The sequence below is a fragment of the Pectinophora gossypiella genome, chromosome Z (genome assembly GCF_024362695.1).
Source record: "Pectinophora gossypiella chromosome Z, ilPecGoss1.1, whole genome shotgun sequence".
Taxonomy (NCBI): Eukaryota; Metazoa; Arthropoda; class Insecta; order Lepidoptera; family Gelechiidae; genus Pectinophora; species Pectinophora gossypiella.
In genome coordinates, this window is record NC_065433.1 from 22,908,578 (window position 1) to 22,930,024 (window position 21,447).

General features: G+C 38.4%; 1 protein-coding gene across 9 annotated transcripts in view; it reads right to left on the reverse strand.

Moving 5' to 3' along the window:
- Window positions 1–5,107: 5,107 nt before the first annotated feature.
- The window catches only part of LOC126380338 (uncharacterized), a 43,048-nt gene continuing 26,708 nt past the window's right edge, over window positions 5,108–21,447 (reverse strand). Inside the window, exons 7-12 of one of the 9 annotated variants that reach the window (XR_007568457.1) lie at window positions 15,267–15,356; window positions 11,563–11,723; window positions 10,991–11,113; window positions 8,767–8,857; window positions 6,893–7,079; window positions 5,108–5,380 (exon numbers count right to left, since the gene is read on the reverse strand). Coding sequence is in view for 5 of the 9 variants with exons in the window: in XM_050029693.1 (XP_049885650.1) it covers window positions 6,946–7,079; window positions 8,767–8,857; window positions 10,991–11,113; window positions 11,563–11,723; window positions 15,267–15,356 (599 nt within the window). In the remaining 4 variants the exon portion in view is untranslated. The other 8 variants (XR_007568458.1, XM_050029695.1, XM_050029693.1 and 5 more) reach the window with 8 other exon arrangements.

Below are 21,447 nucleotides of genomic sequence, written 5' to 3' on the forward strand. Positions count from 1 at the left end.
GTCACGTGCTCTTTTGTTCGTATTTTGGCAGAACTACATATATTACGTATTTGGGTTTACATATGAGCACCAATCGACAAAATGACAATTATATCGTCAGAATCTATAAAATGACCGTGACGAAATTTTATCACGTTGGCTAACACAGCCCTATAGAGCACCATCCGTGAAAATTTTATCGGTGCATACACCGTCGTTGAATCGCATAAAATATGAAATGTGACAAGGTGTGCCATTGATGTATATAATATAGCATATTGCATTTACAACAAGGATTTGTGTATGGATGCGCCGCATCCTCCGTGGGTTAATTGGCGCATCTGCATTGCGGTAGGACACTACATAAACACAAAACATAGCTGAAAGAAGCTGCTAGAATTCAATGCACACCTATTGATTGCGCGCTACACCGACGCGATGAAGGCATCCTTCCCCCTTCCGCCTCTGCAGCTACCCCCTCATACCGTTAGAATATAATTCACAACTATAAACAAGTTATAGGTAACGGATACTAGTTGAAATCAGAACACTTCTATTGATCTGGACGCTATCCGTTCCGGTCCGGCGCAGTACATCCTCCTGGAGCACAAAGGTCACTCACCTCGTCTACAGATGCACCGGACAAAAATACACACAAGGCACACAAACGGGATTATTGCTCAGCAATTTCTTACATGCAACGTGTAGGTATAATAATAATGACTTTATTATTTGAAAAGCCTTAATTATATTCTATTACAATAGGTAGGTAGGTCTTATATATATATAGATTTTCATACTGTGACATGCTTAATGAGTCAGCTGGTATCCTTAAGACCTTTTCAGAAGGCGCGATTTACTCGCGTTTTCATACCACAGAGTAATTTGATTACTTTATAGATTCCTGCATGATTGGAGATGTGCGTCTGTATACGTACGATGTTAAGTACTCTGTGGTCATGACAACGCGTATAAATCGCGTCATCTGGACAAGGACTAAGAATTACTTGCTTACATCTAGTGGCTTGAAACTTTGGCCGCTACGTACTACGTATCCCAACCACCAATGCGTGGCAGAGTGGACGCTGTGTCTCGTAGTGGAATAATATAATGTGGGAGAAAGCGGGAAAGTAAACGCAGAAGTTTTCATAACCCACTATATTATCGTATAATGGTTTTTCACAACACAGAATAGAATTAAGACGTTAATATTCGAATTAGAGAAAAGAAGCTTTCAGCGACGCGCACCCACGTCGTCCTCCATTCCTCTTCTGTCCCTCTTTTTTCATACCTCTCGCTCTTCCACTTTGCTCAACCAAACACGTCTTCACCCATATTTTCTCTTTCACGTATCTTTCATCTGTCTGACATACTTGTCTCATCTTATATTATCTTACTCTTTTACCTACACTTTCATACATCCCACATACATATTATAGGATAATATTCCAGAATGTATACACTAATTTACAAAAGCGAAAGTACAATACATAGTGGCTATTGTATAAATAGTTCGCGCCGCGCTGCTTAGTAGTCACTTTAAAGGTGAAATGTTTAACATAAGTACAATGATAAATTATTGTGGCAACGTAACTGCAAAGAGCCATTACATGCTCCCTGTGTTGTGAGACTAATAAGTTACTGATTCTGCCTTCTAAAATGCGAGTTGGGAGGTCGATTACAAGCCTCACGAACCCTGATGTCATACTGGGTCAAATAAGTGGTCCCATAGATAGATAACGCGTTTTCTCCGCGTAAGCGCGAAAAAGAATCTATGGTAATCGGGGGGGTTAAAATGGTCACATCGAAGCAATTCATCTAAGTAAGCAATATATTTGACATTTGTTTGCATTGCGCACTTACTTTTATATGCGCAAATTAATTGCTTCGATATGGCCATTTTAACCGCCCAGATATCGCTTAAAATGTCTCGGGTTTAAAATGTCTATCGACAGACCAAGGAAACCCACATGATCCAGACCCACAACTCGGGTCCTAATTTGGACCAGGCTATGGAATCACCCATTTTTTCTGCTGTGCTCTCAAAATGGATTATATAATGTACGTCTAAATAATAAAATGAAGCTGGGCGTTAATTCGCATAAGCAATTTTAAGAGCTAAACATTCGCGATAGGCACATTTTAAGTCCGTGTGATAGGGTAGGATTTATTGCAACAACCTTGCACGCTGCGCTAGCAAATTCATAATATAAATACAAGAACAGTAATGAAACAATCAACATTGGTTTAATATACTTTATTATCGTGTAATTATTATAATTTGTGTAGAAAATGTGCAAATATAACGTGACATTAAAAATGAATTCAAGCAAATACCGTAATAATACTAAAGGAAATAATTAAAGTTATTAATTAATTCCCACACCGAGCGACAATGACAAATCGATAAAACTGCTTTTACACCAATAAAATAACTGATACAGTTAAAATTTTGTTAAAGCTCTGAGATCTATTAACTTAATGACAAAAATAATACTCAAATGCAACTGGTATTGTTAAATACTTAAGTCGGTGGAATGATGACGTTAGTGTATTCGAGTGACAATAATAAATACGATAACATACAAACAGTCTTATAAATGAAAATTATTATATCTAAACTTTAGAGCAAATTATTTTATCGTAAAAAATGTTATATATACTCGTACTTAATTAGTTAATATTCAAAAAACTTTAAATTTATTTAAAAAATAGGACGCACTTGGATAGATATTAAAATTACATACGCAATTAAATCTATAAAAAAATTGTTTGCTGTTGTTACATCTATCACGAAAGGTATTTATTTAGAAAACCACACCGATGCGGCAGCAAGAAGAATAAGTCTTTTGATCTCAAAACTTACTACTCGTAACGCTAGCTGCTACAATACATTCGTTTATAATCAATGAACACAGGAGCTTGGACGAGCAAATCCAAGAAATGCAAGCCAGGTATCGTCACTAACTATTATTACCATATATATATAATATATATATGTACGACGCTAAACTAACAATACATTTAGTTTAGACATAAGAGCGGAAGTAGAAGTTAGGCCTTCTATATTAGTTTGGCTCCACCTCGGTTTATGTACCGAAGGCGTCAGGAGCTACTCTGTCGAGGTGACTGTCGTGTCTGTTATAAATAACACTTGTAAATACGACACTTGGGTTAAAATACAACAAGCCACTCGCTTCTCACCTCTGTAGAGCGCTGTGCGCCATCATCAAGGTACAGGAATACTGACGCTGCATTCTCAGCCGACGTATGTCACTTGGCTATCTGACTTCAACGTCTATAGCAATCCTAATATCTGCAATTTTGATTCGTTAAAAATATCAACGTTTATAAATTTGTTGAAATTTTTGCCAGTCACTAACACTGGGACTAAGATAACAACAGGCGTTGAAGTGAGATATTAGCGCCCAGTTGGTTCGAGCCACCCGCGACAAGTATCGATCTCGAGCGAGGTTCTAAACTCTACTAGAAGACAGCGACGCAAGCACGACGTTTAGGGTATTCAACATTGGCTACAGAACGCCTTCGCTTCTACTTTAAGGCTACGTCAACAACAATTTTACTGCCTTTTCTCCTAACAGTAAGCTAACACTAACAGCAATAATATGCACGTTCAACTGGTAAAATATCACCATATAATAATTATATCCGACACACGCGCTTTTGACTTGCATTGATTTTACTAACCTAGGACAGTCTTAAACATACGATAATTAAAATATTGAAATTATTATGTAATATAAAAAGAATGTGCGAACCAATGTGCTTAACAATGATGTGTCCAACAATTACAATTGTACGGAAATTATATTTACAATAATATAAACAGAAACCGTTGTCCTTCTATATTTTTTCATTAACAAAACAACTTATACAATTCAATGTACAAAATACAATAATGAGAATCAAAACGTGATAAAATTTTCTTCTGAGAAATGTAATGTTAAGTTAATAACAATTTATTTTATATCTTATGAGACTTGCCCACAAACTAGCACCTAATAATATTATCATCAAAATCTTAATTGTGGTAATTTAGTATTAGGCTACTAACACTTAACACCTGAATGGATTATTTAATTTAGTTCGATAACTGCATTAAGCAGATACAATTTGTACTACTTCATAATAGACAACAATAATTCGCATTCCCTGCAGACATTAATTAATTACGACCAATCAGAAACTTACGAGGATAAGATTAATGCGATTTTGCATTAAATATTATTGTTTTATATTGCATCTTTAGTTAACATTTTGGACTCTGTTGAGACTTCCGAAGTCTCGTAACTCACGCCGAGGGCCGCAAATGTTTTTAAAGCTTCATTGTCGATAAGTTCGATAGAAAATTGTACTAAAAATCTTCACTCGCAATTTAGTGATATGTCGTTTCACCTTTCATCTCAGATTTACAATCTCATACACGACAGACAAATCAACGAAGAAGACAACGCCAAAACAACCAACTCTAAAAAACTATGCACAATCGCAGTAAACCTTATCCATAACATATAGCGTAAGTATATATTTTAGCATTTCTCTTAACATTACCACTAGGAGAATATAGTTCCTCCAAAAACAAATTCCTCAACAGATCTGACGGCGCATGCTTTTGAATAGCACAGTTTATACATTATACTCATACGACCGTATTACCAATTATATTATAAGAAAAATATTAGAAAATTATGTCAGTCTTCATAGTCTGGCTTTAAAGTTGGCGAAAAATAATTTTATATAATTTAAAGTCTAATCTTAAAATCCAATTGAAATAATTTTGGCATGTCATCATGTTGGAAGAACTATGTGAGTAAACAATAATCGAATGAGTCTAACGTGCCAATGTCGATAAGCTACAAACAAACGGTCGGTAAATAAATTCTTATTACTAGGGCACACGGTACTAGTATCGAAATTATGAATTGTTCACATTAGTCATTTTAATAAAAAAGCTAACTATATTAAAACATTAATCAGCACTTGAGATTTTTCATAAATCGTGCTTTAATTAGGTACATTCAATTATACTAACTAAATTAAAATATTTACAGGAATGTTTTATGTCGCAATCATCATATTAGCCATACAATCCAATGGCTCTTTACATATAATCCAAATCAATATTTCCTGTGCTTTTCTGAGAATCGTGTTCACTTAAAACATTACAACGAGTCGACAACCATTCTGTACAACACACTCATGGCACACTTTACAAACAATGCTTTATCCACGTCGCTGCTTGGGAGGTGCTTTATACCGTGATCCAACAACGCAAGAAAAGTCATCGAGCATCACCACAGTAGGGCAGTTCCCGGCAAATTTAGAATTTTAGAATTCAGTAATCTTATATTCTGCCTGATCATCCACCAACGAGTCAGACCTACACAGAAAAACTAAACATGTCAAAATTGTCTGGGGCACGTGACACTTGAGGTCACGGTGTCGTGACGTCGAGGAGCCCTGGCTCCTAGTCGAGCGCTACAGTCTATTTTGACATCATTAATTGTATCGTCTGGTGCTGGCCCGCCGCAATGGCGTCTAAACTAGTAAAATCTGCATAGAACAGTTCATAAGAATAGAGAGCACATATCATAAATTTTCAGACTTTCATTCTAATTAAGATCATTGCTGATCAACATTGAACTAGTAAATATTTTCAAAACTTTCCTATTAAAAAAGAGAAAGCTCGATTTTGTTCGATTAAAAAATGTTTGTCTACCTTGTAATATTATTCATCGGCTCCACTTGTAATTTCAGTACAATGCACTACATTTTTATAGACAACGAAAACTTTAAGAAATACTTTATCTATAAATATTTCAGATGCTACTGAAATTCGCAAGTAGAGTGTTTGAAGGCGCACACGTCAACCAATCAGCTGCAACCTCAAGATGGCGGGAACAGACATGCCAGTAAAACGAGCAGTAACTTGCATGCCAGCTACCGGTGCGTACAAGGAACTGACACACCGTGGGATAGATATGCAAACTAAACATGTAAACAATACGTTCGAAAATCAAATGTAGTGCAATCATTGCTTGCCCCAAATACAGGCAACCCAGTTATCGTATACACATGAAAGTAGCTAGCACGTGCAAGAAGCTGGCATGCAAGTGTGCTAGCTTCAAGCAGGTGTATTCCCGCTTTTATAAACCTGAAGATTGTTCTATACAGCTGATTAGTCAACCTATTGAGAAACACCTTAACACATTAGCGTAATATCTACGCGAATGTGAATACTACATTAAAGGAACTTCTAGCATTGCACTGCTCAGTTACCTTCTCACTTATGTTACAAGTGATTTACATAAGAATATATTTTGTAGAAATTCTGGATGATTTCGCATTGCTTCTTATAAACTGATTCTCTCAACAATAACTAGCCACACCGCCAGATAGAAATCACATTATATTTCAGAATTCAACCAACAAAAGCTTCTTATGTTGAGTTAATATTTCTTTGGCAAACATGATGAAATTTCATATAAAATTTTCACCATGTTATCATCAGAAAAATATAACGCCAATGTGGTAAGGTGGTGTGTACGCTCGCGGGCTCTGATAGCCGACCCACCAGGAACCCTGTCACAAAATCTGTCACAACAAACATTCATTCGTATCATTATTGTCCTGTTATTATCCTATACTAAACTATTTTTAAGTTTTGTTTCTTAAATGATTCTGTCAATTAAATTAAAAAGTGATCTGAAACTACAAGTATTATGTAAAATATCTTCAACGGATATTCAAAACACGTTTTTACTCTAGACTACACTGAAATGTTTACTGTGACAGTCGTATCCCCGTTATGTGGATATTTCGAGACTATTGTGCCAGTGTTGTGGTGGGCGAGCGATCAGCGGCGGCTGATGTCGGTGTATCTCGCAGTTACCGTGAGCAGGCGCAGGGCTGGCAGCGGCACTCGCCGTTGCCGCCGCCGTTCTGTCAGGCGGTCACTTTACGAGACTGGAGAGCGAGCGGGATTTCAGTGTCGGAGTGCGTGAGGCCGCGACACGAGGCGCCGCCGCCGCACACGCGAGTGCGCCGCGACCGCCGCCGCGAGCTACGCCGCTCCCCGCCTGCCGTCGAAATAAACGTCACCACACGAACACAAACGGGGGAAATTTTATCAGCTGCCGGTTATTCTGCAGTTAGGGATAAAGGAGCTTCTAAACTATACTTTTTGTGTGTGATAAAATAATGCCTGTTTAGAAACCCCTTAGGAGCACTCTGGCTTATAATTCATAAATTCACTTATTATATATAAATTCATAATACAGTTCGATGTCTATTTGAGCTGCGTTAAGCGAGAGTGTCCTATGTAAGTTCCTTTACACTGCGGTACTTTTATTAAAAATCGCAGAAACCCTTGAAAGTTATTTCTTGTATCACAGTTGTCTTCAAAATAGACGCAGACAAAGCACAAAACTTGCAAGTGTCCCAGTGCGATCAAACCTGACATAATGTTACTTGAGTGGCAACAGCTAATAAAATTTCACCAAATAATCATGATCGTTTGCTATATTTCGCCTAAAAGCAGTACAAACCCGAAACTGAACGATTATCGAAACAAACGGTACGATGCTAGGTAAGCTGATTACGAGTGCAAAACACATTCACATTTTCAAAATGAACAATTCCAAGTTTGAAAACGTGAATTTTGCGATATAATTTGATGATACTGCTTTTATTTCTGTCAGTTTAGTGAGAGTCAATGGATTGGCAACAAAACAGCCGTGTCATTTTGAGACTGCGATAGCACACAAAATGATTGTGACACAATGCGATGATTGAAACTGCTCTGTCCGCTAAGATAGCGATGTGTTCGGCGAGTCAGTCCCCTCACGATGAAATGATATCATTTCCGTGTGAAGTGCGACATGCTTCAACAAACATCTACAAACAAAACTCATGTGGCTAGAATCACATGCCTCGTTATTGTACAAGTCGCAACAAATTCTCTGGACACCTACACGCCTACCGTTTGCTTTATAATTTACTTTAAACTTGGTGTATTTCATGTCTCTGTTTCTATATTACGCAGTACAGAACTGAACGATAATAAGTATCGATTATGAAGCCGATATTTTATGATTATACTTCTTATCTACTTAACGTATTGGATTTTGCTAAAAATCTAACTACCCATAATACTTGTAAAATGTTATTCCTACGTTGTTGTTAATAACAATAATGCGTTATATAAATAATTGTTTCAGAATATACTAATTTAAATACCCAATAATAATAAAAAATAAAGCGGATTAATACGACGACATATAAAGCACAATAAGTTCTGAAACGACAAAAACATGCGAATGAAACGTTGCGTGCGGTGAGATGACATGGAACATACGATGCGACGACGTATGCGGCCCCAAGCGGCAAGCGAGCCCTTTACGTAGCATAAATACTGTGTTGTAAGTACAAGCTGTGGAAGACTTTATTCCCTTCTCACCCATCGAACATTATACAATATTTAACCAACAGATATTTTTTTTGGAAAACTCTTATGTTAGTTTTCCTTGATCGTATCGAAGAGAATGAAGCCTTCACCTCCGCCGGGTTAGTCCTCCGCACCAAAGCGAACGAACACAGTGACACAGTACCGGTGCGCGAGGGTTCAAAACAAAAACTCAAGGCAGGCCACAAGCACGTAGAGAGCGGTGCTCTCTTGGCGCGCCTCGTCCGCGCAGGCGGCGCGGGCGCGGGGCGGAGGGCAAGGTGGCGGACAACATGGCGGCGGGGGACAAGATGGCGGCGTACCGGCGCGGGCGCGCGGCGCGTCCAGCGATGCGGCCGGCTGCAGGAACCACTCCGAGCGCGTGCGCATCCGCGCGCGCTGCCGCTCGTGCACCTACGCACCACGCCACCACGTCACCTGGCTTTACCGGGGTAAAGCGCGGCGACGCCCAACTCTACCCTCATACAGACCACACCACCCCCCTCGCGATGCTAGCTCACAATACTAATATCGAGATCCATGTAATAACTTTATGTCAATTCGTTACATGGTTCATTTATTGATGTAGTTATGTAGTTAACAGTTATGTAAAATAACACATCGCAGGAAGTAATGGTGTGGATCTCATTTATCCGTCACTAGGAGCCTACGGGCGTCTACTAATGGTTCTTCTTAAACAGTTTTGACGGGAAACATTAGCCGAATGGAAGAACCAGATTAAGCTTTTTAATGAAATTGTTAACGTACCCATCCTGATTTAGAAAAGGTTATTGAATGAAAATCGCAATTAATGTTGTTAACATGAAACAAGAATGTTAGTGTTTCATTAGTATTCTACTCCAGTTCTACTATTAGAAAACAAAGATGGGACGACACGTTAGGTAGCCTACGGCACATGGTACTGCGGGGAGGTTTAACATCGACCTATGAAACAAGTAAGTATATCGCTAAACGTATCTCATTACAACATCAATGATCGAGTGATATAAATTAAGTATTTACCAACAATCTTGACAAACTAAGAAAAAAATGTGTTGATCCTTGATCGGAACATCAAGAAGCGGTGCCTACTTAATGTCTGTAACATCGTAGTGCAGCTGAAGCTGTGTGTTGGAGCACACTAGCGGGTGACGGGTGTCATCCCCACTCCGGTCAGAGCCACACAGTACACGGTACTGTCAGCGGGTGATACTAGGTACTAGGAACAGCCACAATATTGACCTACTTATCCTTATAGCGGAACAGAACCATCATGCAGATTGAAACGTGACATCGAACCACTCGTAAACATCATCACTTGCACCAAAAGTAGGGGAAGTGGGTAATTGTAGTGTCGTTGATGTTTGCAAAGGTTACCTATGTGATTATTTACTAGTGGTGTATGTCGGACGAGAGTCGAGAGACAGGACAAGTACAGTAGACAGATTGGGAGGCGGGTGTGGGCTCTACAGGCGGATACTGATTGAACCTCTTCACCGTCCTTCACTTTAGATTACATCCTCTCAGTGCGCGCTAGAATTTAAACACATGACTTTTAACATATTGTAAATGTTTTTTTCTTTCAATAGGACACCAACACGCGCAAATTTTACGAAGAATATTAATAAAAACGAAGTGGGTTTTAATTCGAAGTACTTTTCATTGAAGGTAACATTAGTTTTTTAAAAGACAGATAAAGAACTTTAGAACCGTATGACAAGAAAGAGACAGACTTATATTTAAAAGATAAACACTATTCTTGGCTCTTTTGTAGAATTGGGAGATAGTAGAACGAGAACGGTAGATACACTTCACCAGCGCCCAGGTTGAACGCCCAACTATAATTATATATGTATAAACTAGCTGTTACCATTTCCGTGAAATCCTACTATTAAAACTATGGACGTTTTTAAAAAAAATTGACCCCCACCCCTTTCACCCCCTAAGGGGTTGAATTTCACGAATTCCCGTTACCTACGGCCTAAAAAGAACCCCTCCACAAAAATTCAGACTCCTAACACTTGCAATTTCTGAGATTGCATGATGAGTGAGTCAGTCAGTGTCCTTTCGCTTTTGTATACGTATATAGATTTGTTCATTCGCTAGAATTGCGAGATGTTACGAAAAGGTCTTTTATGTATACCACTAAGCTTTTTGATTACATTTGAGTTCTCTAAAGCCAAAACAAAAAAAATCGCGAGCACAGCAGCGCGTTATACAAATATAACCTTCAACCGAACAGCAAATTCGTATGATGAATTAAGTAGTTGAGCGATCAAGCACCTAGGCGCTTAGCTTGTGTGCCATTTTCAAGGTGACGAATTCCCGTCTTTTCATTTTACTGCGGACAGGTATACCTAATTAAAAATAGTTTCATTAGTCAGAACAGTTCATTTTCTTGATATGTCTCTTTCGCACTAGGTTGTATTACATCTTTTCGTCCTGCCGTCATTGTAATCAAGCTATTTTTAATGGGTATAAGAAGTGTTTGAAGAATCAACCCGAGTATCTGGTGTATGTAGTGGGGTGAGCGCAAAAGGGTGGTACCTGGGGCAGGTAGGATAGGCTCTTCGTGCTCTCGGCGTACTTGTTGATGGCTCGCAGCTCCTCGAGGGTCATGTGAGGACTCGAGTTGCTGCGCGACGACTGCGACGACGACGACACTGAGATCTGGAACACAGGTACAGTCCGGTTCTAGAAATATACCTGTACGTACTTTAGTTTAAGCTTATCCTTGTAAAAAAACTAAATATGTTTCGCTTAGCTGTGGTGTCGTGACCGCGCTCAATCGAATCCGAAACATCAGAAAAGTAATTAATAGAATTATATCACATTATCATATTTGATATTGCGACTCCCTTTCATTATTTATGAATTTTTTCAAATTATTTAAGATTATTCATTTATTAAATTAAATATCTTCTACACTTAAAGGTTGCCTGGAAGAGATTGCTACGAGGGCTGCCTATTGTACTCTTTCTATTTCTCTTTTGTTTTGTATTTCCTGTTTGTGTAATAAAGTATTTGTTACACCTCACCAAACTTTCTGTTATACCGATGTGATAGGTGGAAATACGTTAATGCGACATGGTTGTAAAGATGTAATAGTATGGGCCGACCTTGAATACGCTCTCCTCGAGCGAGATGGAGAGGCGAGTGCACGAGTCGAGCAGGCTGTGCTCCGGTATGATGCCCAGCCCGAGCACGGCGCCCACCGCCCCGCTGCCCACCACGCCCATCAGCGCCGGCATCGACTGGCACTCCTCAGACTTCGACAGACCTGACGGCACAAACACACTTAGGGGCCCATCGCATACATAAACAGCCTATATACGTCCCACTGATGGGCACAGGCCTGCCCTCAATCACCCGGAGTGGGTACGGAGCATAACTCCACCACATCAGCAGAGGCTCAAAAACTGTAATTTGCCGGATAAGTGTCTGACAGCTATTACACTACTAACTAAAAGGCTTTACTGTGCAACTATAGTTTCAATCTTGACATATAGAACAATTCTCTTGTCAGGAATAGTCATTTTTAAAGTATCATAATCGTGTAAGATATTGTCATTTTAAAACTAAACAAAGCAAAGGCGTTTTGATTGCAACAACAGGAATCACATAACTAAATTTTATTTATTTATTAAGTACTAAGCTATCACACACTTATGATTTGGAACAGAATATTTAACTTTATTATAAAAAAAAGTTTATTTAGGTAAAACCTACGACACACATATACATTTACAACATTAAAATGTACACACATTAATATTTAGTTGGAAAACATAAAGGTATATGGGTGCCGCAGCTCACCAAAAAACGCCAGGGTTCAGTGAAAAATTACCCAGAGGGCAACACTGAAAAAAAAAATAAAAATAATCATCGCTTCATCCTCACCCTGGCAATTTGTGCAGACCATAACAGTACAAGACATCACCAATGATTTTGGGACAGCACAGGCGATCTTTGTTAGTCGAGTGACCGTGCTTCGACTTTTTTTGACGTGACTTGTTGTAAATCTATTTCGAAATTCGTATGACATTCAATACTTGGCCGGAATGCTAAGTCTCGTGGACTTTCAAACAAAAGTATTTTTAAAATCTTTGCATTTTGCAATTGTGTTCTTTTTAACATAATGAACCATTATAATATGGGCGATGTGCTGAACACCTAGCACCATATGGTTCATAGTATCCGTCTTAGGACTTCCTATCAAAAGTGGCTACAAATTGCCTTCTGATGAATTGCTTGTGGCTCTGCCCACCGTATTAGGGATTATAGGCGAGAGTATGTTTTGACATTTTGCAAAGAATATGAAAGATAACGAGCGGTTATAGAATAAACACTTAATATTGACCGTGAAGCCATAGCCACATCCGGCTCAGTGGCGTAGCTAGTTGACGGGACCATATATCCTAACAGTATTACCTACTACTATCATATCAATATATACAATTGGACAGTATAAAATGAGAGTTCCTTATATTCCATACAACTAAAACACCTATTTGAAAAATCCATAACAGACTTGCCATAACGTCAATTCACATAATGATTAGAAAGTATAATATGAAATCGTATCATACAAACCTTTTTTACAAACCGTATTTAAAAAAATTTATATATAATATGGATTTTTAATGATTAAGTACGAGGGTGGATCGAAAAGTTCTCGGCCTCAACAAGAAAACAAAATAAATTGCATGCAAAAACGTTTTTATTTCTCAACATAGTCTCCACCTAACTCAATACATTTCTTCCATCTGTTTTGCAAAGCTTCTATTCCGGTTTTAAAAAATGATTCTCCAAGGTCTGCAAAATACTGGTTCACTGCGGTTTCAACCTCTTCATTTGATGAAAATCTCTGGCCTCCAAGGTGTTTTTTTAAGTTGGGAAACAGGTGAAAGTCGGACGGTGCCAAATCAGGCGAATAAGCCGGATGGGGCAGCAGTTCAAAACCACAGTCACGAATTTGAGCCATGCTTTCGACAGATGTGTGAGCGCGTGCGTTATCCTGTTGAAACAACACTTTCTTTCTCAGTAATCCTGGACGTTTTTCTTTAATTTCTTCACGCAAATGGCGCACTAGGGTGCAATAGTATGCTGAGTTTATTGTTTGGCCCTTTGAAAGATAGTCCACCATTATGACTCCACGAGCATCCCAAAAAACTGATGCCATCACCTTGCCAGCCGATAAAATTGCTTTTGCTTTCTTTGGGGTTGGTTCATCAGATCTTTTCCACTGCTTGGACTGTTGTTTGGACTCGGGCGTATAGTGATGAACCCAGGTTTCGTCCATAGTAACAAAACGATCCAAAAAGTCATGCGGATCAGCCTCAAACATCTCCAAACAGTCGCGAGAAATTGTTAAACGAATTCGTTTTTGTTCAACTGAAAGCAGTCTGGGGACCCACCTAGCGGATACCTTAGAAAATCCGAGTTCATTGATAATGATGTTTTGTGTTCGCTCATACGAAATGCCTATAGTGTCTGCAATCTCCCTAATAGTCAATCTTCGGTTTTCCAATATGAGATCACACACTTTGTGGATGTTTTCTTCCGTCGTAGACGTGGTAGGCCGGCCGGAGCGAGGGTCATCTTCAATGCTCTCTCGTCCACGTTTAAATTCTGCTACCCATTTTTTTACAGTGGTATATGATGGCCCAGATTTCCCTAATGTTTTCGTCATATCATCATGGATCTCTTTCGGTGTTAATCCCTTTTTAAACAGATATTTGATTACCGCACGTTGTTCAATTTTGTCCATTTTTAAAAAACTGCACACTCGGTCTCTGTTAGCACGCTATAACTTATAAACCACAAATACTACTGCAACAAAATTTCGTACTCTGAAAATTGAAGAATGTATAGACCCAATGAGGGTAGTATTGTAAAAACAAAATAAACGGTTGTATGTCAGGCCGCGAACTTTTCGATCCACCCTCGTATAATCATTTTGGTATTTTCAATTATGGAGTCTAATATACACCCGTATTAAAAAGAATGACCACATCAGTACAATTAATTAGTGACTATATTTCAATAAATATAAGTAGGTATGTTTATGTATGTGTTAAAAAGTTTTAAATAAATCTAGCGAATCCCTCCTTATGCTACATTATGTAACCGAAAATGTAGGTACTATTTTCTTGCCTTTTCTAGACTAGATTCTCTAGATTTAAACTATTGTCAAAAACATCCTATAACCCGTTAAAAAAGGTGGCAACCCTAGTCCCAGAGGTCCCACTATGTCCGTCATAGCTACGCTACTAGGCCGGCCATATATTCTCCGACAATACAGTAAACAGAATAGAACGACGGACGTATCACTAAATGACAGTATTAATTGTTTGTGTTTCGAGTCAATCACCTTAATTGAGCAGCCCACTGTTAGGTTGTGCCTAAACTTATATAGGTAGGTATGGATAGCCCGACCCAGAATTAGTGATGGCTAATACATATGAAACAATACTAGGTGGACTTATTATATATTTTGTTATACGAATCTACTTGTTAATGTGACGTAACTACTCGTATATTAGGTGCTACCGATACCAAACGCAAACCCCTGAGTACACAGACGACTCGTACAACCACGTTACAATGAAGTATGTCTTAATAAGGTGGATGTTATGAATTGAATCGTTGAAAAACTGTTGGACTCACCCAAGTAATTATGATACAATATTGACTAGGTAATGCTAACTTGACTATTTTATTAACTTAAACGATTTTCTTTCAGAGGACCTGCGAAAAACGTACCTATGAATAACGGTTCTTATGTAAACACCAATAGAAGTATGTAAAGGGTTACATGTACCTGGGTTATTACCTTCTAGGTTGAACTTGTTACCCCAGCGGTCACACTCGCACTGAAGCCAGGTTTTCTCAGCCTCCAACGACAGTTGTCCTGAAATTATTGCAAAAACAATCTCTTTTCAAATGTCTCTTGTCAAGGAAAAATTCCAAATTCAAAACCTTAAAATACCCACTTTAAAATGACTTTAATTTTTTATTCTATAACACTCGTATCGGTACTATCTTTATTCTTTGGTTTCTAATAAGACGATAAATAAATTTTATTATTGGAATACTGAGTGTTATTCCCCTCGAAATTTCCAGAATGCGTAGTAATCCCCATCAAGTTGTTTGTTTATAAGCCGTCAAAGTCAAATTAATCAGCGCAGAGTATATTAGCTCAATAAACCTGATAACACCATCGCTCGTATTTATCTAAAAATGTCCTACACAATGCATAAAGTTAGAATTTTGCATGTCTAGACACGGAAATTATAAGTTAGAATTAAGGAATGCAATCCCGATGGGATCTAGCCGGATTGATATTTCCAATCCCGCGGGATCTCGAATTTGTGATCTCGAGTCGGGATTGCATTGGCTGATAATACATTAATCATTTTTGTTGTTATTTTTGACCTACGATAGCCCAGCCTACCGCATTGAGAAACTGCTAGACTTGTCCTAACAAAATCAGACCTGTCAAATGTTACAGGTTAGGTAATGAAACCCCGTGAAATGAGACAAACGCCAGGTCAATGATGGCTGGTAATTGCGCATTATAAATGTTATGAAACCATGTTTGCACTAAACCTATACACACGTTTTTTCTTTGGGACTTCTCATAGTTCAGTATACAATCTTTTTTGTTTTTTTAAACAACCGCCAGCAGTTATTACACGCAAAAGACGGCGCTTTTCCGTTTTTTGTTTTCAAAACATAGAAGCGTTCTTTACACCGACATTGATAGACCTTCCTGTGGTGATTGTCGAAAAGAAAATCTGGAATGTTCCTTGCCGATATCATCCCGCGGATTGCTGGAGCAAGAGTAGGTAGTAAACCCGCGAGCTTGAAGGTATGTAAGTATGTCGTAGAAGTTCTAGAACTTGACCAACTTAATGTTAGAGGCGAGAAGTATCATCGGTAACGGCCACGGTAGCCTGTCGCCTATAAGGCCCATCTTATTCATTTTTGACATACACTAAAATGACAGATTTTGGATCAGAATTCAGAATCATTAAACGTAATTATCATGAATAAACATGTTGAAGATCAATGTAACATTTTGAATATACGTCATTTCGCAAGGTGTTATTGCTGAGGAGAAGAAATGACAAGAAACTGCAACATCTATACTTATAATAAATCTGTAGAGAGGTCAATTCTGTACATTAAATATTTTTTCAAAATAACTATCAGGGGGTGATAAGTGGTCGATACTGATGCCAAAAATGCAATCAGTAAAATTTTTGTCTGTCTGTCTGTCTGTCTGTCTGTCTGTCTGTCTGTCTGTCTGTCTGTCTGTATGTTCCTTATAGAAACAAAAACTACTGGATGGATTTTAATGAAACTTGGTACAATTATTCTTCACACTCCTGTGCAGGTTATAGTATACTTTTCATCACGCTACAATCAATAGGAGCAGAGTAGTGAAGGGAAATCCTTTTGTATGAAAAATCTAAACCACTCAAGTTAGACGTTTGAAATTTGGCATGCAGGTACCTTAGATACCGTAGAGGTGCACTAAGAAAGGAATTCCCGAAATTCCTACGGGAACGGGAATTAGCGGGAAAATCCTTTTGTATGAAAAATCTAAACCACTCAAGTTAGACGTTTGAAATTTGGCATGCAGGTACCTTAGATACCGTAGAGGTACACTAAGAAAGGAATTCCCGAAATTCACACGGGAACGGGAATTAGCGGGAAAATCCTTTTGTATGAAAAATCTAAACCACTCAAGTTAGACGTTTGAAATTTGTCATGCAGGTACCTTAGGTACCGTAGAGGTGCATTAAGAAAGAAATTCCCGAAATTCCTACGAGAACGGGAATTAGCGGGAAAATCCTTTTGTATGAAAAATCTAAACCACTCAAGTTAGACGTTTGAAATTTGGCATGCAGATACCTTAAGTACCGTAGAGGTGCACTAAGGAAGGAATTCCCGAAATTCCTACGGGAACGGGAATTAGCGGGAAAATCCTTTTGTATGAAAAATCTAAACCACTCAAGTTAGACGTTTGAAATTTGGCATGCAGGTACCTTAGATACCGTAGAGGTGCACTAAGAAAGGAATTCCCGAAATTCCTACGGGAACGGGAATTAGCGGGAAAATCTTTTTGTATGAAAAATCTAAACCACTCAAGTTAGACGTTTGAAATTTGGCATGCAGGTACCTTAGATACCGTAGAGGTACACTAAGAAAGGAATTCCCGAAATTCCCACGGGAACGGGAATTAGCGGGAAAATCCTTTTGTATGAAAAATCTAAACCACTCAAGTTAGACGTTTGAAATTTGTCATGCAGGTACCTTAGGTACCGTAGAGGTGCATTAAGAAAGAAATTCCCGAAATTCCTACGAGAACGGGAATTAGCGGGAAAATCCTTTTGTATGAAAAATCTAAACCACTCAAGTTAGACGTTTGAAATTTGGCATGCAGATACCTTAAGTACCGTAGAGGTGCACTAAGGAAGGAATTCCCGAAATTCCTACGGGAACGGGAATTAGCGGGAAAATCCTTTTGTATGAAAAATCTAAACCACTCAAGTTAGACGTTTGAAATTTGGCATGCAGGTACCTTAGGTACCGAGAAGGTGCACTAAGAAAGGAATTCCCGAAATTCCCACGGGAACGGGAATTAGCGGGAAAATCCTTTTGTATGAAAAATCTAAACCACTCAAGTTAGACGTTTGAAATTTGTCATGCATACCTTAGGTACCGTGGAGGTGCACTAAGACAGGAACTCCCGAAATTCCCACGAGAACGGGAATTAGCGGGAAAATCCTTTTGTATGAAAAATCTAAACCACTCAAGTTAGACGTTTGAAATTTGTCATGCAGGTACCTTAGGTACCGTGGAGGTGCACTAAGAAAGGAATTCCCGAAATTCCCACGGGAACGGGAATTAACGGGAAAATCCTTTTGTATGAAAAATCTAAACCATTCAAGTTAGATGTTTGAAATTTGGCTCGCAGGTACCCTAGATACCGTAAAGGTGCACTAAGAAAGGAATTCCTGAAATTCCCACGGGATAGGGAATTAGCGGGAAAATCCTTTTGTATGAAAAATCTAAACCACTCAAGTTAGACGTTTGAAATTTGGCATGCAGGTATTTTAGTAAACTTAAAGCTTAGTTGCAACAGGATATTACAAAATTCCCACGAGAACGGTAGTTAGCGGGAAAAAACATTTGTATGAAAAAATCAAATCTAAATAAAATGAGAAACTGACTGACTCAGTGACTGACATATCAACGCATAGCCTGAACGGCTAAACGTAGGCATTTGAAATTTGGAAGGGATATAGCTTAGGTACCGTAGAGGTGCACTAAGAAAGGAATTCCCGGAATTCCCACGTGAACGGAAATTAGCGGGAAAATCCTTTTGTATGAAAAATCTAAACCGCTTAAGTTAGACGCTTGAAATTTGGCATGCAGGTACCTTAGTTAACTTAAAGCTTAGTTGCAACAGGATATTGCAAAATTCCCACGGAAACGGGAGTTAGCGGGAAAAAAACATTTGTATGAAAAAATCGAAACCGCGTAAGATAGATGTTTTCAATTCAATTAAATTATTTATTGCATTCCATGTAGTACAATCGGGTGTTACATAGGCATAGGAACTAAAACATGGACCCTGTAGGGCACAGCAACGTTGAAGGGAAGAGAGGAAGTGTGTATTAAAATTAAAACTCAATGAACAATCAATTAAAAAAAAATCAATTCAATCAATTAATTCAATCTAGCATGCATGCATACCTTAGTAAATATAAAGTTTATTTTTGGCTGTATATTGAAAAATGGGAGTTATTGGGAAAAAAATTGTATGAAAAAATCTAAACTGCATAAGTATGCACTCCCACGCACACAAAGATCTCTCTCTTATATAACACGCCACGCGGACGAAGTCGCGGGCAAAAGCTAGTGCAACATATTTTAAATCAATGTAGGTATACATTACAAGTTATTTAATAGAAACTCATTTAATACCAGGCATTTTTATCATTAATCTTCACATGAGCTTTAAATTTATTTTCTGACAAATTCAATATAATATCTGGATGTAGGGCTCTGTCTTACCTAACGGGGAATACTCGCGTGGATTTATTTCACACATACACAGGTAAAGCTTGAAACAAATCAAAACTTCATTAATAAGATTGGGAAACCTCTGAAATAACGGTTGACCTTTCGAGGTTGACATTACAAAGAGAAACCTAAGTTTCGAAAACAGTCTTTGAATTGGAATATGTTTAAAAAACACCAGACAAGCTTCATAAAAGACTAAGTATAAGGCTTCGTAGAATTTAAGTGACTTACAAAGAAAAAAATATTATGAAAAGAAATAGGTAAATTTATCTGTGGTAAAAATATTTTCAAAGCGCTATCCACGATATCACGTTGGGGCAATTCTCGAATCATGCAAAATGATATATTATATATATATATATATATATATATATACAATTGCTCCGTTTGCAATGTCACAAGTCTCACTCAGATTTGAAAGGAGGTATTTTACATTATAATAAACCTTTTCTATTCTATTCTATTCTATTACAATAAAACAAAAAAAAAACATGTTTTTCGGGAGTTATGCCCAATTAATGGCAATAAGTTCGCCCCCGGCCTCCATGGCCCAGTGGTTGAGCGTTGAGCTCACGATCCGGAGCCCCCGGGTTCGAATCCCGGTGGGGATATATCACAAAAATCACTTTGTGATCCCTAGTTTGGTTAGGACATTACAGGCTGATCACCTGATAGTACGAAAGTAATATGACCCGTGCTTCGGAAGGCACGTTAACCGTTGCTCCCGGTTACTAGTTACTGATGTAAGTATGTAGTCGTTCCATGAGCATGAGGGGTCTTTGGCGGCTCAGTAGTAACCCTGACAAAAGGGTTGATGAGGTTGGTGTTCCACCTCACAACCCACACGATAAAAAGAAGTTCGCCCCTATTACATGGGACAAAAAAGCGGGCGAGGAGTGGATGTAATACTGTACACCGCTTGCTGCCTCTCTTTAAGAAAAAAAAAATACGAAATTAAGCGTCTCTTTAGGTGAATCTCCTTCAATTTAGCATCTCGTACACTTCATTCAAAACACCTCGTTTTACACAAACATTACACATTGGCTTTATCGTACACGCGCATCTGTGTGTGTGACGGCTGACGCTCATACGATTGAAGACTAATGTAAGTCCGAGGGGGTGACGTAAACCTAGCTCAGCCCCTGGTGGGGAGCTGGCGAAAATAAAGGTATAAATTGTTGTACATACCACGACAGTAGTCGTGCACTAAGGAATTATGACTTTACTTCGCAAATGAGTGTCACAATAGGTAACCAATACACCGTATCATTTTTGCACGTAGTTGAAACAATAGCATTAGATAGTCACGCGGTGCAAACGACATACAGGTACATATAATTGAGTAACTTATGCTATGCTGCCGTTGTGTCATATCGCATCTAGTTTACACTGAAGGTTTTTATCGCTTTGTTCTCTTTTACACAATCTTGTCTAAGTCTCGTTTACATTTTCGGAATGCGTATGTGTACTATGTGTCAACAAGTGGTTTTGCTCGAGCTCAACGTGATAAATGTTGTAGGTATTAAAGCACACCCATTGTGTTATTTAATACACGTGTGCGTCAAGCTAGCGGCCTCAAAAAAAAAATGGGCACGAAAAAATAATTTGACCATACCAAAAAATAGTACTCTTATTGAAAAAAATAGTACCTGTTGTAAAAAAATTAGTACCATCACGGTTCTGGATTTATAGCCATGTTTTATTGCACTTGCTAGCTTGACGGTGAGCGAAATTTGGCGAGAGTTAACGACAAGGTCTTTCGCTTTGATTTAAACGCCAAAAAATAGTATCGAAATAGTACTCACCCCCTGCAAAATACCGAAAGTAGTACTTCAACGGTTCCAAAGTTATAAAGGTAGTTCTTTGATCCCGCTAGCTTGACGTTTTGAAAATACCTATTATCT